The sequence below is a fragment of the Callithrix jacchus genome, chromosome 5 (assembly GCF_049354715.1).
Source record: "Callithrix jacchus isolate 240 chromosome 5, calJac240_pri, whole genome shotgun sequence".
NCBI lineage: Eukaryota > Metazoa > Chordata > Mammalia > Primates > Cebidae > Callithrix > Callithrix jacchus.
The window spans coordinates 103804888-103831239 of record NC_133506.1 but is presented as its reverse complement, the minus strand read 5'-3'; the positions used below and the strand labels follow the sequence as shown (position 1 = coordinate 103831239).

The 26352-nt window shown below is 40.2% G+C and overlaps 1 protein-coding gene and 1 non-coding gene across 11 annotated transcripts in view; one reads left to right on the top strand and one right to left on the bottom strand.

Annotated features, from left to right (window-relative positions):
• The window catches only part of SSH2 (slingshot protein phosphatase 2), a 306939-nt gene that overhangs the window by 154632 nt on the left and 125955 nt on the right, over positions 1-26352 (bottom strand). For 9 of the 10 annotated variants that reach the window (XM_078373915.1, XM_035303255.3, XM_078373908.1 and 6 more), the window contains one exon: positions 17601-17644. Coding sequence is in view for 5 of the 10 variants with exons in the window: in XM_035303255.3 (XP_035159146.1) it covers positions 17601-17644 (44 nt within the window). In the remaining 5 variants the exon portion in view is untranslated. Of the gene's footprint in view, positions 1-17600; positions 17645-21604; positions 21687-26352 lie in introns of those variants that run through there. The other variant, XM_078373910.1, reaches the window with a different exon arrangement.
• LOC118154337 (small nucleolar RNA SNORA70) lies at positions 10121-10254 on the top strand. Its single transcript, XR_004744204.1, has one exon. It is a non-coding gene; the product is annotated as a small nucleolar RNA SNORA70 (small nucleolar RNA).

The following is a 26352-nucleotide window of genomic DNA, read 5'->3' as shown; positions in this document are numbered from 1 at the left end:
CAAGTCTCACTCTGTCACCAGGGCACGATCTTGGCTCACTGCAATCTCTGCCTCCCAGGTTCAATGATTCTTGTGCCTCAGCCTCTCAAGTAGCTGGGACTACAGTCTCGCACTACCACGCCCAGCTAATGTTTGTATTTTTAGTAGAGACGGGGTTTTACTATGTTGGCCAAGAGATGGTTACTATCTCTTGACCTCGTGATCTGCCCACCTTGGCCTTCTAAAGTGCTGGGGTTACAAGCGTGAGCCATCGCGCCTGGCCAATAACTGATATTTATTGAGCTGACATTCAGTGTGCACCACATACTCTATTAAGAGTTTACGTGGCCAGGCGTGGTGGCTCACACCTGTAATGCTAGCACTTTGGGAGGCTGGGGCAGGAGGATCCTTTGAGCCCAGGAATTTGAGACCAGCCTGGGCAACATAGGGAGGCCCTATCTGTAAAAAATAAATTAAAAAATAGAGTTTGTATGCACTATCTCACTTAATTCTTATAAACAATCCTATGATTCTATTATTATCTCTATGAGGCTCAGAGAGGTTAAATAATTTGCCTAATTTTTTTTATTACTTATACATCAGTATTTCAAATCCAGCCAGTTACTCTGGCTCCAGAACTTTCTTTCTTTCTTTTTAAAATACAATCAGGAGAAAGAACCTTCTTTCTTAAACAGTGTTCTATATTGTCTCCATGATGATGAAGGTTCATTACAGGTTTAAACTGAAAAGGTCTATTGCCAACAGGAAGAACTCTTGGGGACCTCAAATACCTACCTGACTGCACCTGGTGTTTTCTTCTCTGCTTGATCCAACTAATGCCTAGCAGGTTCTGATAAATAATAGGGACCTAACCTGGTACTAAATATAGCAGTAAGATGATCTTTTGGCTGCTATATACCATCCTCTTGCTACCAGATCCTTTAGAACTCTGTATTTCAAACCTATATTCATCACATTTTCCAAAGCACTTATATCTGAAGATATTTTTGTTTCTGTAGTTTTTACACAACATCCTACATGAAGGAGGCATTTAATGTATTTGTGAATGACGATGGCATCAGCATCATCTTATTTGATGTTTAAAATAAACCTACTAGCTGGGCAGTATTATCGTTCCTTGTTACAGTTAAAGAAAAAAGATGAAACAGACTGACATTGAATTGATAAGAAGCCTAGATTCTAGGCTTATCGGATGTGTCCAATTCATTCTACATATTATTGACAGATTAATTAAATTCAGTTTGACTAATCTTGAATACCTGTATGTGAGGCACTATGTTACATGCTGATTATCAAAACAAATGAGTTAAATAACTTTTACACTAATTCTCTCCTCAAACCTCCAAATAGTTCTCTATTTCCTTTCAGATCAAGTCTGAACTCTTCCTTCTAGCCTTCAGATCCACCAGAATTTAAATCCTACTATAATCCAGTCATTATGGCACGTAATCCTCAACTTCATTCTTTCTCTAACACAATCAGTGTTACTACCTTTCAAAACAAATTTTTGCTATATTTAGATATTTAGTTTTTATTTTAGACAGTCTCACTCCATCACCAGGCTGAAGTGCAGTGGCACTATCTCTGTTCACTGCAACCTCTGCCTCCTGGGGTTAAGAGATTCCAGTGATTCTCATGCCTCGGCCTCCCTAGTAGCTGAAATTACACCACCACCCCCAGCTAATTTTTGTATTTTTGGTAGAGATGAAGTTTTGCCATCTTGGCCAGGCTGGTCTTGAACTCCTGACCTCAAGTGATCCACCCACCTTGGCCTCCCAAAGCGCTGGGATTACAGGCATGGACCACTGTGCCCAGCTTAATCAGATTATTTCTATCCCATCCTTCTATATTCAAATCTCATTCTCTTTTTTTTATAATTAAGTCACTTTATTCCCCCCTGAGATGGAATCTTGCTCTGTCACCCAGGCTGGGGTACAATGGCCTGATCTTTTTGCTTACTGCAACCTCTGCCTCCTGGGTTCAAGTGATTCTCATGCCTCAGCCTCCCGAGTAGCTGGGACCACAAGCGCATGGCATCACGCCCAGCTAATTTTTGTATTTTTAGTAGAGACAGGGTTTCACTGTGTTGGCCTGGCTGGTCTTGAACTCCTGACCTCAGGTGATCCATCCACCTCAGCCTCCTAAAGTGCTGGGATTACAAGTGTGAGCCACTGCACCCAGCCCAAGTCTCATTATCCTGTGTTCAAACTGTTCCCTTTCTGAGACCACTTTCATTTAGCCTTTCAGGTTTTCTATGTATAACGTACTTTTCAAGACCTACTTTAATTCTCAGCTCTTTTAATAATCAGAAATTCTATTGTGTTTTTATATCCATCTTCGCTTGATTCTCATTAAAATCCTGTGTAGGTAAGGAGAGCTAGCTTGGATTATCAGCTTTATTTTACAAATGAGGAAACTAAGGCTCTGAAATTAAGGGAACCTGCCCAAGCTTACATAGTAAGTGTCAGAGCTAGGATTTAAACCTACATCTTCTGATTAAGTCCAGTGATCAATTCCTGGTTTATAGTATGCTATGACACTTTTCTAAGTGCTCTAGAGTTTACAACCTATATTATGTTATTCAAAGTCTTATTTTCTATCCTCTGTTTTGTGGCACATAATGCACATTTGTTGTCCTCTAATTGCTGCCTATATAACTTATCTCTCTACTGGAGCAAATCAGACACTAACTCTTTTGTGGACTTTATATAGCTTAGTACAGTGCTACGCAAGTCATAAGCACTAAATACATCCTAGTTAGATGACTGATCCTTTACATTATATCACTCTCTAGCTTTCTTAAGGCCATATATTATGCTCTAGATAAATGTTTTCTTAAGGAATCAATACATTAATGATGGAAGTTTTTTTTCCCTGGGAGCACTCCCTCACACCTGGTATAAGGAACAGCCCTTAAGACTCCTTTTCACTACCTTTCATCTCGCTCTTGCTGCCTCTTGTTCTTTGGATAGATACCTCCTTCATACACAGAATTCAGTAGAGGGCCTGAAACACAACCTAGTAAGTAGGTAAGGGTTTTATTTTTATTTTCAAGCCTTCTCTAGACTTTCAGGAGCCAAAAGTTCAAATCACAGCGGGATTGATTCAGCCCTTTCACAAGCAATTTAGTACTATGCAGTTTGTTTAGAATGGTCAAGTTTCCAGGCTCTGGCAGAGCAGCGTCATTATCTCTCTAAGCCTTCATGTATCAGTTTCCCTGGGCATATTTCACTTTCCATGTCTTTCTTCTCTGAAATCAGGTGAACATGCAAAATCAGACACTTACACAATTATACACTTTTCAACAACCATGTCAAATATGTTCAAGAATTTACCACAACATTGGAAGTTGTTTTATCGCTCTTATTAGATAAAATCAAGAAGTATGCAAAAATTATACTCCTCAATCCTTAGTAGAAATGGGCACTATTTAACATTCTTCAGCTAGTACATCAACTAACTGAGAAAAGATAAGGTTTTTTTTTTTTTTTTCCAGATTCTATTCAGTCCACCTCACAGCAACCTAAAAGGATAGACAGGCAGATGTTATCCCCATTTTACAAATGAGGAAATTGAGGGCTAGCATAGTATATGGTGAGATGGAACTAAAATAAGTTCGTCTTACTCTTAGTTAATTGCCCTCTCTCTCTGTGGTGGTTAATTTTAGGTATCAATTTAACTGGATTACCCAATATCTACAGAACTGGTAAAGTGTTACTTCTGGGTATGTCTCTGAGGCTGTTTCCAGAGAAGACTGGCATGTAAGTTGAAGGACTAAGTGAAGAAGATCTGCTATCAATGGAGGCAGATACCAACCAATCTACTTGGGTTGGGGGGCCCAGATAGAACAAAAAAGGAGAAAAAAGCTCTCCTCTTCCCTCCTGGGGCTAGGATACTCTTCTCTTCCTGCTTTTAGACATCAGAACTTCAGGCTCTCTGGACTTGGGACTCCAGGACTTATACCAGTGAACCCCTCCAGTTCCTCAAGTCTTTGGCATTTGACTGAGAATTACCCTAAAGGCTTCCTTAGTTCTGAGGCTTTTGGACTTGGACTGAGCCACACTACCAGTATCCTGGTGTCTCCAGCTTGCAGATGGACAGTCATGGGACTTCACCACTTCCATAATTGCATGAGCCAATTCCCCATCTGTCCATCCGTCCATCCATCCATCCATCCATCCATCCATCCATCCATCCATCCATCATTCACCCATCCATCCTATTGGTTCTCTCTCTGTGGAAAACTCTGACTAATCTATCCTCTATTAATCTGCTGGATGTCCAGACTTCCCCGGATGACCCTTTTGTATATAAAAAGAAAACCAACACTGTAGACTTGGAATCTTATCTGACTAAACAGGAAGACTAAATCAGAAGTGAGTTTCTATCCATAGAAATAATATTACAATGAAGATAGAAAAGAAAACAGATCTTGGGCGGGGCGCGGTGGCTCACACCTATAATCCCAGCACTTTGAGAGGCCGAGGCGGGTGGATCACGAGGTCAAGAGATCGAGACCATCCTGGTCAAAGAGGTGAAACCCCGTCTACTAAAAATACAAAAAATTAGCTGGGCATGGTGGTGCGCGCCTGTAGTCCCAGCTACTCAGGAGGCTGAGGCAGGAGAATTGCTTGAACCCAGAAGGCGGAGGTTGCAATGAGCTGAGATTGTGCCATTGCACTCCAGTCTGGGTAACAACGGTGAAACTCCATCTCAAAAAAAAAAAAAAAAAAAAAAAGAAAAGAAAACAGATCTTATTCCTTGTCATTACACAGAATAGAAAATGTATACTTAAAACTTACATTTTTTGTTTAATTACATTTTAAAAAAACATTTTACTTTTACCTGAGAAATCTTTTGTTTTTCAGAAATCTTGTTTTCTAAGCACCCCATGAAAAGATAGCAAACATTTTGACTCTCTTTTCTGAAGACCAATATTCTACAAATAATACTAACATTCAACATTTTAGTTTTATTAAATGCTCTTTAATTTCACTTTGTAAGATTTCTCTATCAGATAGTTTGCATATCACCTTTTGAGATGATTAAATATGAATTTTGTTAAAGTGATGTGAAGACACTGGCAATTTGAGAAATCATTTGGGTTATAATAGGAATCTTTCCATAGTGTCTGTTTCCTTTAAAAATATATTTAAGACATAAACATATGCATAAGGGTCATATACATACATGTTTTCAAAGAAAAACTATGTATATAGAGTTCCTAAAGTTTAAACTCATAAACATAATATCAGAAGAGATGAAAAACAAAAACTAAACTCAGCAGTTCTGAATTAAGTGTTCATAATAAACCTTTCCTAATAGGCTTTTACTTTTTCATCCAAAACAAGTAACTTGTAGTGAACAAGAAGGGAAGTATGTTAACTTAATTTTTTTTTTTTGAGATGGAATTTTGCTCTTGTTGCCCAGGCTGGAGTGCAACAGCGTGATCTCAGCTCACTGCAACCTCCGCCTTCTTGGTTCAAGGAATTCTCCTGTCTCAGTCTCTCAGTTAGCTGGGATTACAGCCATTTACCACCATGCCTGGCTAATTTTGTATTTTTTAGTAGACACAGGGTATTACCATATTGGTCAAGCTGGTCTTGAACTCCTGACCTCAGGTGATCCACCTACCTCTCAAAGTGTTGGAATTACAGGCGTGAGCCACGCCTGGCCTGTTAACTTAATTTTTAAAAGTTCCCTGCATACTTTTTGGAAGAAGGTGAGATTCTAATTTTGGGGGTTGGGAGTGGAGAGTAGGGAAGTGGATAAGAACGACAGGCAAAACTTTGGTTCTTATATATATGCTGCTGCTTTTTTTAAAATGAAGTTTTTGGCTGGGCGCGGTGGCTCACACCTTTAATCCCAGCACTTTAGGAGGCTGAGGCGGGCAGATCACAAGGTCAGGAGATCGAGATCGTCCTGGCTAACACGGTGAAACCCCGTCTCTACTAAAAATACAAAAAATTAGCCGGGTGTGGTGGCACATGCCTGTAGTCCCAGCTATTCAGGAGGCTGAGGCAGGAGAATCGCTTGAACCCAGGAGGCGGAGGTTGCAGTGAGCCAAGATCGCACCACTGCACTCCAGCCTGGGCGACGGAGTGAGACTCCACCTCAAAAAATAAAAAGCTAAAAATAAAATAAAGTTTTTATTCAACTGGGAAAATCATACTGGGAGAGGGTAACTACTATACAAAGTTAATTATCTGGTCATGAATTACATTTAAAATTGTAAGGTGTGAGTGGCAAGACCAGCAAGAAGATCACCATTGCTGACTGTCAACAACTCTAGTAAGTTTGAATTGTATTTTACTTTAACCACCAGACCATTCCTTCTGTTGCTCAGGAGAGCAGCCTTCCACCCCATTTGCTCACAGTATCCTAGAATCTTTGTGCTCTCACTGCAGTTCCCTTTGGGTTCCATGTTTTCCTTGTTCCCTTCCATGCCTAGCTGGATTGCAGCGTTAAGTTTATGATTATGAAACAAAAACCAAATACAAAACAAAATGTAAGGTGCCTATTGCTATACAAGTTCCCTAGTTTCAATTTATACATTTATCACTCATTTACTCAGTAATTTAACAATTACGTAATTCATGCCTATTAATTCCAAGGGCTTAGACTGGACCTTGAGATAAAAAATGAAGAATGCATGAGATCTGGTAGCCTAGAAGGGAGACAAACTGGAGTGTGAAAAATGAAGTCCTTTTCTTTTTTCTTTTTTTTTTTGAGACAGGGTCTTGCTCTAGCACCCAGGCTGAAGTGCACTGGCACAATTTTACCTCAACCTCTGCCTCCTAGGCTCAAGTGATCCTCTGGCCTCAGCCTCCCATATTATGAACTTTTCATTGCTAAATTTATTCACCAGATTAATATACCACATAACTGAAAATAACATAGTTCTAGAACAGAAATTAGGAACAAATTCACTAAAACTTTTTTTTAATCAGTGAGGAAACTACTGTATGAATGTCATTTTTTGAGTATATATAGCTATCTTTTATTTGTATGTTCTGGGTTTTTTTATTCATAGAAAAGAAAGTCCTCTCCTGATCTGAAGGTATGCATTCAAACTTATCCCCCAGGTTTCCTTGGCTGTTTGATTTTGTCTGTAGGGTAGGGATTTATCCTGAGACAATGGTCTTGCTAAGTTAGTAAAGCCATTCCATCACAAGTCATTAGTACTCTATCCATGCCCTTGAGTTTTTCACATGAGTTGGTTTTGATTTTAAACATAATCTGAAAAAAATTCTTCAAATGCTTCAAATACTCTGTGTTCAGGGGAAGACATCAGGCCTAGCAGGAATTTGGATCATGAGCAGCTTCTAGAATCAGGCTCTGGTTAGTAGAATCCACCTATCTGTCTGTGTAGAGTCCTTCTAGTAGCAGCTTGGCATGATTCTTGCCATGGTCCTCTGGAGCGCTGCTGTAAAAGTGATAGCCTAAAGCCCACAGACTCCTCAGGGTTGCCTCCTTTCATGTGATCCGTGTAAATAAAGTAAGAACTTGTTGAGCATGCCCCTTGAGAGTGCTGTGATTTAGTCAGCCATCTGAGGTGATACACCTATGGAGCATGCTATTCCCCTAACACTTTTGATTTATTTAGGATCTGTGAACTGAATAGGTCTCAAGACCTTCCTTCAGGATGTGAGAAAAATATTCTATTCTACCACTTCTATGAGGCACGTGCCCAACACACCATCTTTAGCTCACATAACTTACCAACAATCCCAAACTATTTCAGCAGAAGGTTGTGGTCATAAACAGGCAAGCAAAGGTTTCCAAGTAAAGCCACCACTGTGGTGGACATTACAGTTGGGTTCCATAGACCCAACCTACAAAGGTCTACTTAATAATAAAAGGCTGTTCTTGTTTGGTTTATTTTCATTCAAGAATCATTAGTTTTTCTGACCACCAGCTTTGTAAAGTTGACTTCAAACTCTCTGAGGCCTGCATTATGGTCTTTGGCCTGGATCTTTTGGAATTTGATGTGGTGAACAGACAAACACAAGAAGTTGCAGCCTACAGAACTGAAAAAGTGGATCTGGATTGTCATGTGGGTGCCATGGAGTTATAGGGGTACTATCAGTGAAGCATGGAGATGATGGTGATGGCTGTGGCTTCAGCTCCCTCTTGCAGTCCTCCTGACAATGCCTTTTAAAATGGATTAACTTTTAAAAGGATATTTGTGCTCTCTCCTCCCACTGCCCAAGATGCTGAAAGGAAAGAAGGCCAAGGGGAAGAAGGTGGCTTCAGCCCCTGCTGTCATGAAGAAGCAGGAGGCCAAGAAAGTAGTGAATCCTGTTTGAGGAAAGGCCTAAGAATTTTGGCCTTGGACAGCACATCCAGCCCAAAAAAGACCTCACCTGCTTTGTGAAATGGCCCCGCTATATCAGGTTGTGGCGGCAGAGAGCCATCCTCTATAAACGCCTGAAAGTGCCTCCTGCAATTAACCAGTTCACCCAGGCCCTGGACTACCAAACAGCTACTCAGCTACTTAAGCTGGCCCACAAGTATAGAGACAAAGCAAGAGAAGAAGCAGAGGCTGTTGGCCTGGGCTGAGAAGAAAACTGCTGGCAAAGGGGACATCCCCACTAAGAGACCACCTGTCTTTTGAGCAGGAGTTAACACGGTCACCACCTTGGTGGAAAACAAGAAATCTCAGCTGGTGGTGATTGCACACAACGTGGATCCCATTGAGCTGGTTGTCTTCTTGCCTGCCCTGTGTTGTAAAATGGGAGTCCCTTACTGCACTATCAAGGGGAAGGCAAGACTGGGATGTCTAGTCCACAGGAAGACCTGCACCACTGTCGCCTTCACACAGGTTAACTTGAAAGACAAAGGTGCTTTGGCTAAGCTGGTGGAATCCCGACCAATTACAATGACAGATATGATGAGATCCACCATCACTGGGGAGACAATGTCCTGCGTCCCAAGTTTGTGGCTTGCATCGCCAAGTTCGAAAGGGCAAAGGCTAAAGAACTTGCCACTAACCTGGGTTAAATGTACACTGTTGAGTTTTCTGTACATAAAAATAATTAAAACAATACAAATTTTCCTTAAAAAAAGGATATTTGTATAGCATTTTGCAATTACTGAAAGTAGACTTTTTAATTCAAAAAGGTACAGAAACCACATTTTAGATTGTGGCTAAAATTTAAAATTCATGGCTGGGTGTGGTGGCTCATGCCTGTAATCCCAGCACTATGGAAGGCTGAAGTGGGTGGATCACCTGTCAGGAGTTCAAGACCAGCCTGGCCAACATGGTGAAAGGTGTCTCTACTAAAAATATAAAAATCAGCTAGGCATGGTGGTGCACATCTCTAATCTCAGTTGCTCAGGAGGCTGAGGCAGGAGAATTGCTTGAACCTGGAAGGTTGAGGTTGCAGTGAGCCGAGATCTCACCACTGTACTTCAGCCTCAGCAACAGATCCAACAGAGCAAGACTCTGTCTCAAAAAAAAAATTTTTTTTAATTCATCATGATTATCAGATATTTAATCATTAAATCTTATACCTTACAGCATCTATCTAGTTCTTACTGGAAAAGCCTCCTTGTAGTTAACACATACATATTTATGGATTATTGAGAATTATTTTGCTGGAGGCAAACTCATATACTTTTAATTAGTAAAGCATGAGTCCATCCCATTTAAGGACTCATGCTTTACTTATAAAGAATTACTCAGGGACAACCTAATAAGAAAATGTATGGTGCACTGAAATAATTAAAATGCACAATTCCATGGTACCTATATTCATTCTACAAAGAATAAGGATGGAAAAAACACCTTCCAAGCACCAATCCTTGTCTTTAGAAGATTGAAATTTCATTACAAATGATTCTTTCTACAACTAGCTATTGGTTGATCTATTTTTTTTTTTTTTTTGAGACAGAGTCTCACTCTGTCACCTAGGCTGGAGTGCAGTGGTGCAGTCTCGGCTCACTGCAACCTCTGCCTCCCAGGTTCAAGTGATTCTCCTGCCTCAGCCTCTGGAGTAGCCGGGACTACAGGTGAATGCCACCATATCCGGCTAATTTTTTTTTGTGTGTATTTTTTTTTAGTAGAGATGGGGTTTCATCATGTTAACCAGGATGGTCTCAATCTCCTGACCTTGTGATCCACCCACCTTGGCCTCCCAAAGGTTGACCTTAAATTTGACTTGTGTGCAATGGCTGCAAATAGCAGCCTCCTTGGTAGTGTTTGCAGCCTGTTGCTACTATGGGTTGCTCTAACAAACCTTGGAGTCAGCCCTTTCCAATGTATATTCATGTTTCTGATGCTGCACTATCCCAAAACTAGAAAAAAACAAACAAAACTTGATCTGGAGGGGTTTGAGATGGAAGTCACTGTTGCCACATCCCTTCCTGCCTTGCAGTCTCTTCAGCCTGCCAGGAGTGAGGGGACAGCAGGTAGAAACAGTATCCTACACCGGGCGTGGTGACTCACGCCTGTAATCCCAGCACTTTGGGAGGCCGAGGCGGGTGGATCACGAGGTCAAGAGATCGAGACCACCCTGGTCAACATGGTGAAACCCTGTCTCTACTAAAAATACAAAAAAATCAGCTGGGCATGGTGGCATGTGCCTGTAATCCCAGCTACTCAGGAGGCTGAGGCAGGAGAATTGCCTGAACCCAGGAGGCGGGGGTTGCGGTGAGCGGAGATCACGCTATTGCACTCCAGCCTGGGTAACAAGAGCGAAACTCCGTCTCAAAAAAAAAAAAAAAAAAAAAAGAAACAGTATCCTTCAACTTTAACTGTCAGCTCTTTCCCCTCCCTTGAAAGGAACTCTCTTCTTCTGATATGATTATACTGCTGCCTTTCCCCTACTAGAAAAAAAAATAAGTACTACAATGAATGTGAGAATATTTCTTCTAATATTTTACAGTTTTTCAATGAGAACTGAATTATGGTATGTATAAGTGTTTTGCTTAGTGGAAAAAGGGTAAAAGCCACAATTTCACAGCTACCCAAATCCCACTTTCCTTTTAGTAAAGGAATTCTGCCTTAGACCTTTTCCCTCTGGAATATGGAATTTCTGCTAAACCTGGTAATGAGGGAGAAAGTCCAGATGAAAAGAAAGTATCATGCTCTCTTTTCTCCAAGATGCAGTCTGTAAGAATCTATAGTCATAAATCACATACCCTGGCTGGACGTGGTGGCTCAACCCTGTAATCCCAGCACATTGGGAGGCTGAGGTGGGTGGATCACCTGATGTCAGAAGTTCGAGACCTGCCTGGTCAACATGGTGAAACCCCATCCCTACTGAAAAGACAAAAATTAGCTGGGCATGGTGGCATATGCCTGTTATCCCAGGTACTTGGGAGGCTGAGGCAGGAGAATCACTTGAACCTGGGAGGTGGAGGTAGTGGTGAGCCGAGATCACACCACTGCACTCCAGCCTGGGCAACAAGAGTGAGACTCCATCTCAAAAAAAAAAAAAATTAGCCAGGTGTGGTAGAGGGAACCTGTAATCCCAGCTACTCAGGAGGCTGAGGCAAGAGAATGGCTTGAACGCTGGAGACGGAGATTGCAGTGAGCTGAGATCATATCACTGCACTCTTGCTTGGGTGATAGAGTGAGCCTCCATCTCAAAAATAAATAAATAAATAAAAGAAAAGAAAAAGTAAGTTATGTAGCTAAGATAATTTTGATTTTGTTACTATTAATCAGCATTGATAGGCACTTGAGTTTTTATTAGCCTTTGGGTTTTTATAATATAGAAAAACAACTCATCCAGAAGTCAGTCTGGCAAAGTCAAGAACTGAGGGGACATTTACTTTACTTTTGTTTTTCTTATACCATAAAGAATAACATTTAGGGAAAAAAAGTAAAATTATTTACCTAGATTTAAAAGATAAACTTATTTTTTTAACTAGTGGAAGGAAGGAAGGAAGGAAAGGAAGGAGGGAGGGAGGAAGGAAGGCTGGCCAAATTTAATTATGGCTGTGATAATCAGATTTGCTTTTCAAATCATATTTAAGAAGTATGCCTTTCACAGCCACCAGGTACAGTACACATCAGATAAATATAAAATCGTGTCTGTGAATACATTCTTCAGAAACAAAGAATACTTCAGTGAAATGAAAATTCTTGCTGCTGTTAAGTAGCCAGGAAAAGATCCTTTAAAGGTGTACATTTACCATCCGAGAAAGGCTACTCTGTACAATAGCAGAAATTGAAGAAAACGAGAAGACAGCTCTCTACACCCCCTGGTGGCCACCCCACAAACATTTATAAATAGCTGATTCTGGACAGGAAGTGTAACCCACACGGTGGGAGGTGCACAGTCAGGGTGCAGAAAAGCCCATAGCAAAAGATGAACCCCGGTAGTTTATGCCTGTAATCCCAGCACTTTGGGGTCAGGAGTTTGAGACCAGCCTAACCAACATGGCAAAACCCCATCTCTACTAAAAATACGAAAAATTAGCTGGTCTGATGGCGGGCCCTGTAATCTCAGCTACTTGAGGGGCTGAGGCAGGAGAATTGCTTGAACTCGGAAGGTAGAGTGTGCTGAGATCGCACCATTGCACTCCAGCCTGGGCGAGGGTAAGACGCTGTCTCAGGAAAAAAAAAAAAAGTTGAACACAGCTTCAATATGATCAGGTACAGCCACTGATAAATAGAAAGCTCTACTTTTGAAAACAAAAACAAAAACAAACAAACAAAAAAACGTGGTGGCTCACTCCTGTAATCCCAGTACTTTGGGAGTCCGCGTAGGGCAGATCATCTGAGGTCAGGAGTTTGAGACCAGCCTGGCCAACATGGTGAAACTTTGTCTCTACTAAACATACAAAAATGAGCAGGGCGTGATGGCACCCTGGATGTCAGAGCAAGACTCTGTCTTGGGAAAAAATAAAATAAACTCTCTCTTTCTAATATATATTTCCCATCATAAGTACAATAAATATTCTGTCTTTCCATTAAATGTTAACGTCATCACTCTTATTTCTTTCTTTTTTTTGTTTTTTTTTTTAGATGGAGTCTCATTCTGTCACCACACTAGAGTGCGGTGGCATAATCTCAGATGACTGCAACCTCTGCCTCCCAGCTTTAAGTGATTCTCCTGCTTCAGCCTTCTGAGTAGCTGCGATTACAGGCACGTGCCACCACACCCAGCTAATTTTTCTGTATTTTTAGTAGAGACAGGATTTCACCATGTTGGCCAGAATGGTCTTGATCTCTTGACCTTGTGATCCACCTTCCTTCCTTGGCCTCTGAAAGTGCTGGGATTACAGGTGTGAGCCACCTCGCCTGGCCATCACTGTATTTTTTTAAAGTAGAAGAGTGAGGTGATAGAGCATTTTATTGCCAAATGGTTCAGAAGAAGAATTCCTCGTATTTTATTTGTAATTTCTTTGTAAGTATGAGATTGCTCTTGTTTTTTTTTTTTTTTTTTTTTTTTGGTCAGAGTCTCACTCTGTTGCCAGGTTGGAGTACAGTGGCATGATCTTGGCTCACTGAAACCTCTCCACCTCCTGGGTTCAAGTGATTCTCCTGCCTCAGCCTCCCAAGTGGCTGGGATTACAGCCACTATGCCTGGCTAACTTTTGTATTTTTAGTAGAGACGGGGTTTCACCATGTTGGCCAGGATGGTCTTGATCTCTTGACTTCGTGATCTGCCTGCCTTGGCCTCCCAAAGTGCTGGGATTGCAGGCGTGAGCCACCGCGCCTGGCCTAAAAATTTTTTTAAAGATAAAAAAGATGAGGATTAAATGATCAGTTCATAGTTACAATGGACCCACTTTGTTTCCCTTTTAAAAATTTAAGTACAATACTCATATTCTCTAGGTTAATATAGTCTTTAACTGGAACATATATGGAGACAGAAATACATCTCCTCTTTTCACAGCGAAAGATGGACAATGTAACTTTATTGTGATGATATTTAAATCTATAGAAAAATTATCAAATAGGTTTGAATAAAGATGAAGTCATATCTCAAAGATAAAATATAAACAGCAAATACATGATAAAGAAAATATTACAAGGTACCACAGACAGAAATCTGGAGGAAAGATTTAGCTGGAAATTAGTAACAGTGCCACTGAGAAACCATCTCTTATATAAGGGCATGCCCTAATCCAATGTTTTGTTTTGTTTTTAATCACTGGAGTGTAATGGTGCAGTCTTGGCTCACTACAACCTCTGACTCCTGGGTTCAAGCAATTCTCTTGCCTCAGCCTCCTAAGTAGCTGTGACTACAGGCAGGCATGCCACCATGCCCAGCCAATTTTTGTATTTTTAGTAGAGATGGAGTTTCACTATGTTGACCAGCTTGCTCTCAAACTCCTGACCTTGTGATCCACCTGCCTCAGATTCCCAAAGTGCTGGGATTACAGGTGACCGCCATGGCACCCAGCCCAATCCTGTTCTCTCTCTCTCTCTAGCCATGCGGCTGAATTACTATAACAGCTTCCTTGATAGTTTTCTTGCCTCCCTTCATGCTGTATAATATTGCCACACTCTTTCTGGCAGTCACGTTGTTATTTTTTTCTATTTTGTGTGAGAGATTAGAGTTTTATTATTACTCAAATCAGACTTCCTCAAAACTTGAGGATCAGAGTTTTTTTTGTTTTGTTTGTTTCTTTTCTTGAGATGGAGTCTCATTCTGTTGCACAGGCTGGAGTGTGGTGGTGTGATCCTGGCTCACTGCAACCTCTGCCTCCCGAGTTCAAGTGATTCTTCTACCTCAGCCTCCTGAGTAGCTAGGATTACAGGTGTGTCCCACCACACCCAGCTAATTTTTTGTATTTTTAGTAGAGACAGGGTTTCACGATGTTGGTCAGGCTGGTCTTGAACTCCTGACCTCGTGATCCACCTGCCTCGGCCTCCCAAAGTCCTGGGATTACAGGCGTGAGCCACTGTGCCCGGCCTGAAAGATTATTTCTAATTTGTGACTTCCTCAATAAATGGCATTTGGTTAAAATAAGATTATTATTATTATTATTATTTTTGAGACAGAGTCTCGCACTGTTGCCCAGGCTGTAGTGCAGTGGTGCGATCTCAGTTCACTGCAATCTCTGACTCCTGGATTCAAGCAATTCTCCTGCCTTACCCTCCCAAGTAGCTGGGACTACAGGCGTGTGCCACCAAGCCCAGCTAATTTTTTTGTATTTTTAGTAGAGACGGGGTTTCACCATGTTCGTCAGGATGGTCTGAATCTCCTGACCTTGTGATCCGCCTGCTTCAGCCTTGTTATTATTATTTTTGAGACAGAGTCTTGCTCTGTTGCCCAGGCTGGAGTGAAGTGGCTCAATCTTGGCCCACTGCAACCTCCACTTCCCAGGTTCAAGTGATTCTCCTGACTCAGCCTCCTGAGTAGCTGGGACTACAGGTGTGCATCGCCACATCTGACTAATATTTTTTGTATTTTTAGCAGAGACAGGGTTTCACCATGTTGGCAAGGTTGGTCTCAAACTTCTGACCTCATGTGATCTGCCCACCTCTGCCTCCCAAAATGCTGGGATTACAGGCAGGAGCCACTGCCCCTGGCCAAAATAACAGGTTATTAATGCAATGTCTTCTTTATTACCTGGAACTGGCCTTTAGTTTTAGTGATATGCTATTTACTATTTAATTCCCTACGGTAAGCTACATTTGAACCCATAGACAAGATGAGTTTAGGCATGCTCAATGAAATGATTCAATGCTGGTTTATTCTGCGGTAAGTGATGGAGAACTCCAGAACATTCTGAAGCAGTCAAACATAAAAAAATCAATCTCCTACATATCATATAGCTACAAGGGGCATTCAATCAGCAGGTAAGATAAGTTTCTTTGCTTCAAGTGAGCCTAAAGTTTTTTATAGATTTAGAAATAGCCTGGCAAACACACTAAATGTAAGACATTATAACAGATTAGCAAATTTTGATTGTTTAATGGTAGCTACTAGGTTTTCTTCATTTCTTATTTCTATAAGTGATCCTTTTCTTGTGAATAGAAGAAGGCTGCAAAAACCCTCTGCTGGTCAAAGTGACGAAGTATTGCCAAAACCTTTAAAAACAGAGATCTTTATAGTTCTTTTTCTTTTCTTTTTTTTGTAAGACAAAGCCTTGCTCTGTTAGCCAGGCTGGAGTGCATTGGCTTGATCTCTGCTCACTGCAACCTCCTCCTCTCAGGTTCAAGCGATTCTCCTGCCACAGTCTCCTAAGTAGCTGGGATTACAGGCACGCGCCACCATGCCTGGCTAATTTTTTTTTTTTTTGTATTTTTAGTAAAGATGAAGTTTTACCATGCTGGCCATGCTGTTCTCAGAATCCTTGCCTCCCAAAGTGCTGGGATTACAGGCGTGAGCAACTACACCTGGCCTTTATAGTTCTTAACAGCTTGAAAATTCAGTACTATGAATAAGAGAACAGACTTCCATTGCCTCATCATTATGTAATTATTTTGAACAACGATTATTCCAGTGGATGTCAAGTCAATATGTAAAGCTTGAAATTGACTAAGAGAGCTTTAAATCAGATCTCCTAGAAAATTAAGAATTCTTTTTCATTCTAATGGAAATAAGGTTATGATATCTCTGGTACACATTCAGCTAAAATTTATTTCGGGTTTCTACCTCCTTAGCCTTATGCAAAAGAATGATACTCTCTTTGCTAACAGACACTTAGAATTTAAGTGTTAAGCCCAAAATTAATGTGATAACCAACTCAGGAAAAATGCTGCCAATAATCTCAGTTACTGATTAAAAGGAACTATTTTTATATCAAGTTGTAATTTACAAGAGGGAGGCATATATCAACAAACGCCTGATAATTATTAAGGAAGCATTCCCTTTAGCCAGCTTCTTCACAATGAACATGCTTATTGTGTCCTTTCTCTGTATCATCTAGAATGGCTCATTTGAGTTCAGAGGACACAAGTTTGGTCATTTCAACTGAAATGACCATCAAGAACTTATCAGGCTTGTTTCTTGTGAGAGGGAGTCACTTTTAAAAATCCCTTAAAGGAGAGCTGGGCATGGTGGCTCATGCCAGTAATTCCAGCACTTTGAGAGGCCAAGGTGGGCAGATCACGAGGTCAAGAGATGAAGACCAAACTGGCCAACAAGGTGAAACCCCGTCACTACTAAAAATACAAAAATTAGCTGGGCATGGTGGCGCATGCCTGTAATCCCAGCTACTCGGGAGGGTGAGGCAGGAGAATTGCTTGAACCCAGAAGGCGGAGGTTGCCGTGAGCCGAGATCGTGCCATTGCACTCCAGTGTGGGTAACAACAGCGAAACTCCGTCTCAAATAAATAAATAAATAAAATAAAAATCTTTCTGAGTCAGTAATTGGATTCCTAAAGGCAATCACTCCCACTCCGTTTTTTTGTTTTTTTTGTTTTTTTTTTTTTTTAAGAGAAGAGGGTCCTGATGCGTTGTCCAGGCTGGTCTTGAACTCCTGGCCTTAAGCAATCTCAAGTAGCTGGAATTATAGGCACAAGCCACCATGCCTAGCTGCAATCCCAGTTTTTGAGAGACCAAGGAAGTATCTTGGAAGACAAGGATAAGCTAATCTGATAAGACTGAAAAAGAATTAGAGAAAAAACAATAACTACAACAAAAATATCCTACAACAAAAATGCAGTAGGATATAATGAACAAACATACCTCCTGGGCTGTGACCGGCATTCTTCCTCCCCACTGTCTGCCTCCTGTATAGACAGAAAATGAAGAAAAAAAAATTTTTAGACCTGAGGTTTCATATCATAGTATCACTAATACAATTTTACTAAGTTTCACATATATATTTGAACTACATTACTCATGTTGTATACTTGAACTAAATTCTCTTCATAAAAAATGACTTCAACCAACCCAGGAGGTTGATGGCAATAGAACTAATTCTTGGAGGTAACTTCAACAACAGTCCATGAACAAATTTCATTGACAATGAAGTGATATTCATTTAAAGAATTACCTCTGAAACCAACTAAACATGTTATTTTACTGTTGCACTACTTCAGCTTCAAAATGAGTGGACATGCTGACTACCACCAATAAATTTCATCAAGATAACCTAGTAATGATTCTGATCCCCAAAGAACTACCTAAACAAAGAACACCACTTAAAAGAGAGTGCTCATGATCAAATCACCATCATCATCAACGTAATGGCTACCACTTACTGAGTACTTACAATGTGCTAGGCATTGTGTTCATCAGTTTATTTTATTTATTTTTATTTATTTATTTATTTACTGAGACAGAGTCTTACTCTGTTGCCCAGGATGGAGTGCAGTGACATGATCTCGGCTCACTGCAATCTCCGCCTCCCAGGTTCAAGCGATTCTCCTGACTTAGCCTCCCCAGTAGCTGGGATTACAGGCCTGTGCCACCACACCCAGCTAATTTTTGTATTTTCAGTAGAGATGAGATTTCACCATGTTTGCCAGGCTGGTTTAGAACCCCTGACCTCATGATCTGCCCACCTCAGCCTCCCAAAGTGCTGGGATTACAGGCGTGAGCCACCTTGCCCAGCTGTATTCTTCAATTTAAGTACATTACTCTACTTATTCCTTATAAACCCAAAAGTTGATGGTACCATATTTTAAAATTAATTCTAGTACACACAATAACACAGGATAAATCAATGTGGTATAAAAGCACTGTTGGTTAGTGACCCACCCAGGGATGCCAAACGATGACAACGAAAAGCACTAAATTATAGTTCAATTATAATATTTATTTATTCTTAGTGTGGCACATAAAATAATAGAAAGTCTTACAACTTACGGCAACTTAGACTCAATGAATATTTTACAGATGAAGAAACAAAAGGGAAATAAGTTGTCCAAGGAGACCCATGTGGTAAAGAATTAAAACGAAAAAATACTGACTCCCAACTAGCTTTAAAAACTTACCATTTACCTCTCCCTGGCCTGGGTTAAAAATTAGTGCATGTTATGATACAGATCTTTAGAGAGGTAAGAATTTTGACATGAAGGAAAAGTAAGGAAAGATGGAGAGACTTTTTCTTTAAATTTGTTCCCTGACAATTTGTATTTCTTCTCTCATCACTTTTGCCCTATCTGGAAAACAAAGAACTATTAGGTAGAAGGAGAAAAATAATCTCAGAGAATATGTGTACTGTCTGCCAACGAGCCACCTGCATTTTCTAGTTTATGAAGCCATCCTCATCTACCTTTACATCATTCTGTCTCCATTCCTGGGCAGCCAAGGCTAGCTCTATAACTCATTCCCATGTTACTTTCATTACTGATTTCAAACATGTCTCTCTCTCTTCCCCGCCCTGCCCCCCCCCCACTCCTGACAAAGGAATAATAAAACAAAGATTCCGCTCCCAGAGGGAGCACAGGTAGAAAGTGTCATAGTGTATTACACTCTTTGCATATAGGAGAGAGGTTTTAAGTTAGAAAGTATGCCCTTTAGAGACTGAAAAGAAAGGTTTAAAATGGGAAAGAACTGTCTCTTGACTCAATTATCAGAACCTGGAAAGTTTGCAAGAATGAAAATGAAAAGGCTCAGATAAACAAATGTAAATGTTAGATTTTTGTGCTCAAAGGAACTGTAGTAAATAGAAATGATTTCCTGGAATATCATTTAACAAGCAGTGCTTCGGTATTGTTTTTATTAATAGATCTCAAATTATAATGTAATCTTCTCACTTTTTTTTTTTTTTTAGACATTGTCTTGCTCTGTCTCCCAGGCTGGAGTGTAGTGATGCGATCTCAGCTCACTGCAACCTCCACCTCCCAGGTTCAAGCAATTCTTCAGTCTCAGCCTCCCAAGTAGCTGGGACTACAGGCACCCCCCCACCACACCCAGCTAAGTTTTGTACTTTTTAGTAGAGATGGGGTTTCGCCATGTTGGCCAGGCTGGTCTCGAACTCCTGACCTCAGCCTCCCAAAGTGCTGAGATTACAAGCGTGAGCCACTGTGCCCGGCCACATTATTTTTTACTTGTCTTAAATATAAAAATATGTTTAACGTACGAGTTATGAGGTACAAAATGAATAGCTATGAATACCATTCCACCTAAGAGCTATAATACTACCAATACTGATGCTTCTACCCGTTTGCCTCTTATCTCCCATTCCTCTTTCCATTATGTGACTACTATCCCAAAGTTCCAAAGTATACTTTTTTTGTTTTCACCTCATTTTATTTAAAAGAATTTCAAACACAAAATTGAAAGACCTTATAGTGAACTTGTATATCTACCATCTAGATTGTATCATTAATATTTTCTATACTTTTTTTTTTTTTGAGACAGAGTCTCACTCTGTTGCCCAGTCTGGAGTGCAGTGGCACAATCTCAGCTCACTACAACCTCCACCTCCCAGGTTCAAGCAATTCTTCTGCCTCAGCCTCTTGAGTAGTTGGCATTACAGGCATGTGCCACCATGCCCAGCTAATTTTGTATTTTTAGTAGAGATGGGGTTTTGTCATTTTGCCCAGGCTGGTCTCACCTCAGGTGATCTGCCTACCTCAGTCTCCCACGGCCTGGTATTACAGGCTGGGCAACCATGCCCAGCCAATATTTTCTATACTTTTTAGAAAATCATGTCTATTAATCTCTCTAAGTCCATCTTATTTTTTGGATGCATTTTGATGTCAATTACTGATATGAGTACATCTGCCTTTAAGTGCATAATAATTAATTAGAATTCAATATTTCTTTAAAGTTTTTACTTTTTTTTGTTTAAAAATCTTGCTCTGTCACTTGGACTAGAGTGCAGTAGTATTATCGTAGCTCACTGCAGCCTCAAACTTCTGGGTTCAAGCAATTCTCCTGCCTCACCCTCCTGAGTAGCTAGGACTACAGGTGCACACTGCCATGCCTGGCTAATTTTTTTTTATTTTTAAATTTTTGTAGAGACAGGGTCTCACCATGTTGTTCAGGTTGGTCTCGAACTTCTGGCCTCAAGCGATCTTCCTGCCTTGACCTCTCAGAGTGCTAGGATTACAGGTATGAGCCACTGGACCTGGCCAATTGTTTTTTTTTTTTTTTTAAGGTAAAATTTATATACAATGAAATGTACAAATCTTAAGTGCACCATTCAATGAGTTTTGATAAATGTATGTATCCATGTAATTCAAACTGCTGTCAAGAAATGGAACATTTCTATCACCTCATAAATTTTTCTCATAGGCATTCCCAGTCAAAATGTGGCACCATCCACCCCTGAGGCAACCCTGTTCTGATTTTCCACCACAGATATTTTCCGTCAAAAATTAGTATACAGGATATGATTCCACTGTTCATTAAATGGGATTATATACTATGTACTATTTTATGGGAGGATTTCTGAAAAACATTCAGCATAATGTTTTTGAGATTCATCCCATGTTTTGCATTAAATAGCAGTTCATTCCTTTTTATCGCTGAGGATTCCATCATATGAATATACTAGTTTGTTTATTCATTCTCTTATTGATGGATACATTTGAGATATTTGAATTTTTGCCTATCATGAACAAAGTTATTAGCCAGACATGGTGGTTCATGTCTGTCATCCCACCACTTTGGGATGCTGAGGCAGAAGGATCGCTTGAAGCCAGAAGTTTGAGACCAGCCTGGGTAAAATAGCAAGACATTGTCTCTACCAAAAAAGTAAAAGAATTAGTCAGACATGGCACCTTTGGTCTTACTTTGGCGGCTGAGGTGGGAGGATCTCTTGAACCCAGGAGTTTGAGGCTGCAGTGAGCTATGATCATGCCACTGCATTCCAACTTGGGTGACAGAGTGAGACTCTAAAATAAATAAATAAATAAACAAATAAATAAATAAAGCTATTATGTAAATATCCTTTTGTGAAGTTTTTTTGGGGGGTTGATATATGTTTTTATTTCTTTTGGGTCACAGGACAGATGCATGTGTAGTTTTATATAAAATTGCCAGGTCTTCTCCCAAAGCATTTACACCACTTTATGCCCTCATCCACAATGCATGAGCGTTATAACTTAACTCTAATTGGCAATTCTTTTCCCCTATGGTTATTGTTTTCTAGGTTCTCAGAAACCTTTACCTTCTAGTCATGAACATATTCTACCATATTTTCTTTCTTTTTTCTTTTTAAGATGGAGTCTTGTTCTGTTGCCCAGGCTGGAGTGCAGTGGTGCAATCTTGGTTCACTACAACCTCTGCCTCCTGGGTTCAAACAATTTTCCTGCCTCAGGCTCCTGAGTAGTTGATATTATAGGTGTGTACCACGACGCCTGGCTAATTTTTTGTATTTTTAGTAGAGACAGGGTTTCACCAGGTTGGCTAGACCAGTCTCGAACTCCTGACCTCAGGTGATCCCCCTGCCTCAGCTTCCCAGAGTGCTGAGAGCCAGCATGCCTGGCCTATCATATTTTCTTATAAAAGCTTTATTATTTTATACAAAAGGTCTACAATCCATCTTGAATTAATATTTTTATACAGTGTGAGGCAGGGGTAGAGGTTCACTTTTTTTGTATGAATATCTAGTTTTCAAACACCATTTGTTGAAAAGACTTTTAATTCTTTCTCCATTAAATTATTTGAATAATCTATAAAAAATTCAAATTACAGTATAAGTGAGGGTCTACCTCTGGGTTCTCTATTCTGTTCCATTGATTATTTGTCAGTCCTTACACTAGTACCACAATACCATATTGACTACTGTAGTTTATAACAATTTTTGAAGGAAGTATAAATCCTCTACCTTCATTTTTTTCCCCAAGGTCATAAATGGTGAAGTCAGGATTTGAACTTGGGTCTATCTTTCTGCTATAATCAGCTGCATCTAAACTAAGAATCTTACTTTGATATTTATAACCCAAGATGGCAATTGGGAGGGAGATGAAGAAGGAATGTATTTTTTCATGACTTATAATAAAATAGTATCCTTTGCATCTTTCCTCTATGACTTCTACACTTTAAAGTAGTGCCAAAGTGTAGAAAATTCCTTTGGCCCATGAAAAAAAAAGCAAATCAGAACAGTGTTTTTAACATGAGAGCCACAAATAATTTTTTCTTTCTTTCTTAATGTTTCAATAGCCAGGTAAATGAATAATTTGTTTTTCCTTCTGTTTACTTCAGAAAAAAAAAAAAAAAAACTTGAGGGGGAAAAAAACCCCTCAGCATATCAAGGCATTAAAGTTCTTAGAGTAAAGTGGATTTAAAAGGAATGAACAAAATGTTCTATTGTGTTAATTTCAGCAGAATTCACTGCCAAAAAAGCAAAGATACAACATTTCTTATTTGATAAGAGTAATCATCAGGTAATGCAGTTATCTTGAACAGTAGCATTCAAGTGGTAGCTGAAGGTAGAATGCTTATCATTCTATTCTAACAAGTGCAGAAACCAGATATAACCACTTTCCTTGTCAAGTAACTTCATATATTGTTACTGAAAAATGCCAAATAGTCAACCTGTTCAAAACATTAGAAATTACTAGGAGAAAAGTGTAGAGACAGCTTTTAGTTTCTTAGTGAAGAGAATAACTTCTGATTCGTAAGGAGGATATCTAATTAATTAAATTACTAAATACATGCTTGCTGGCTTTTCTTATGGTCTAATTTCCAAGAGCCCTATTGTTAAATGACTTTTAAAAAGTATAATTACTTCTTATGTTCTTAAGAAAAATTTGACCTAGAAACGGTAAAGTATTAGACCCTAGATACATGTACATTTAATTTTAGGGTGTTCGAGAGCCATTAAGTTTTTTGCTTTTTGAGACAGAGTCTCACTCTGTCACCCAGGCTGGAGTGCAGCGGTGTGAGCTCAGCTCACTGCATCCTCTGCCTCCTGGGTTCAAGCGATTCTCCTACCTCAGCCTCCAAAGTAGCTGGGATTACAGGCGCCTGCCACCACGCCTGGCTAATTTTTGTATTTTTACTAGCGATAGGGTTTTCCATGTTGGCCAGGCTGGTCTCAAACTCCTGACCTCAAGTGATCTGCCTACCTCAGCCTCCCAAAGTGCTGGGGTCACAGGCATGAATTAATTGAAAGATTAATGCATTCTTAATAATCTGTTTACTACCTGATCACAAAAACAGGTTACTAAATAAAATATGTCTGGAAAATATAGAGGGACCCAAGTCATATTTGCTGAGAAGTAGGCTTGTGGGAGGGAGGTGCTGCCAGCCTTGAACACTGGGCTAGCAGAGTATTAAGCAATATTTTCCCAAATCTTATCATTTAAGATTCTTTACACTTTCTATTTGCTCCAATCCAAGTGGTCTCATTTATCATCCTCCAAAGGTACCTATTGACTTCCTTTGTTCATGCTGTTGTGTCAACCTAGAAAGCCCCTCTCCCCTCTCCTATAGTCTTTTCCAGCCTTCAAAGCTAGTTTCAAACACTAGTAGTTTGTGACATTTCTTTTTCTTTTTCTTTTTTTTGAGACGGAGTTTTGCTCTTGTTACCCAGGCTGGAATGCAATGGCATGATCTTGGCTCACCGCAGCCTCTGCCTCCTGGGTTCAGGCAATTCTCCTGCCTCAGCCTCCTGAGTAGCTGGGATTACAGGCACGTGCCACCACGCCCAGCTAATATTTTGTATTTTTAGTAGAGACGGGGTTTCACCATGTTGACCAGGATGGTCTCGATCTCTTGACCTTGTGATCCACCCGCCTCAGCCTCCCAAAGTGCTGGGATTACAGGCTTGCAGTGACATTTCGTTTATAACCTAACTGATGTTCTGTCTCCCTCCAAACCTAACGGTTACTGTGCATCATTCTTGCGGCATTCCCAGTTCTGTTTCTGGGATACAACTGGGTACTTGTTTTTATCTCTCATCATCAGACTGTAATCTCCTTAAGGGCAGGAACAATGCCTCATTGCCCTTTGCATCTCACTCTGTGTTTAGCACAATGTCCTATGTGCAGATTGAACTCAATAAAGAGTTGATGAGTCACTGGAGCAGCTAACTAATACCATGTGAACACTTGGAGCTAACTAGCTGCATATTTTCAGCTAATAAGGACTCTATGCCAGTTACATTTTAACCTTAACAGGTTAAAAGAATGGTTTTTGTTACTCCAGAGTAGCCTGTGGCTAAGATCTGGAAGTAATACCTTATATAAAGGTTTTCCCTTTGGTTAAGCGGACAGAATCATTTACTTGATTGCAATTAAAAAAAAATATGATTTTTTTTTAAAAGATGAGGTCTCATTATGTTGCCCAGCCTGGTCTTGAACTTCTGGCTTTAAGCAATCCTCCCACTTTGGCCTCCCAAAGTGCTGGGATTACAGGTGTGAGCCCTGTACCCAGCCCACCTACTCTCAATTCTACATTCATTCCCATTAATTAATTCATTCAACATTCATTGACTATCTATTATGTTTTAGATTCTTGGCACCAGGGAATCAAAGTAAGCACAACTGTCCTTAAACAGTTCATATTGCAGTGGGAGAGACAGTTTCATAAAACAGAAATTATAACGATATATCATTTAGGCCTGCAGTAGAAGGACATACAAAATGGTACAGAAGCAACAGAGGAGGAAGTGACTAACTGTGGTGTTGGGAAATGCTTCACAAAAGTTAATTTTTTTGGCTGGGCTTGACCTAGTGGGTTTTTGTCAGATGGAAAATAAAGAGTATTGGCCAGGCATGGTGGCTCACACCTTTATCTCAGCACTTTGGAAGGCCAACGTAGGAGAATCCCTTGAGGCAGGAGTTTGAGGCCAGTCTGGGCCACATAGCGAAAGACTGTCTCTACCAAAAAAAAGTAAGAAAAGTAAGTAACAATATTTCAGGCAGAATAGGCAAAAGAGCTGAAAAATGTAGAAGAATGAGTCTCATAAATTTGGGGAAGAGTGAGCAGCTGTGGATTTTTGAAGCAAAGGTACAGGTATTGGGGGTTAAGGCTATCAAGTAATATGATTGTTATGAGTCTATAATGACAAATTCCAATATAATAATTCTATGATCAGAAAAGATGTTTGTGAATTGTCTATTCACTGGATATCAGATTATCCCTCAGTTACCTCAGCCCTTGGAAATAAATGAATAGTGGGAGGTATCTATCACACAGGAAAAAGGAATCTAGTAATCTTTTTTTTTTTTTTAAGATGGAGTCTGTCTTGCTCTTGTTGCCCAGGCTGGAGTGCAATGGAGCAATCTCGGCTCACCACAACCTCTGCCTCCAGGGTTAAAGCAATTCTCCTGCCTCAGCCTCCCAAGTAGCTAGGATTACAGGTATGTGGCACTACGCCCAGCTAATTTTGTATTTTTAGTAGAGATCGGTTTTCTCCATGTTGGTCAAGCTGGTCTCGAACTACTGACCTCAGGTGATTCACCCACCTTGGCTTCCCAAAGTGCTGGGATTACAGGTGCAAGCCACCACGCCCGGCCTAGGAATCTAGTAGTCTTTCTAAGAGACAATATGTGCTTTGAAACTGGAAGAGATAATGCCATGCTTCTGGCTT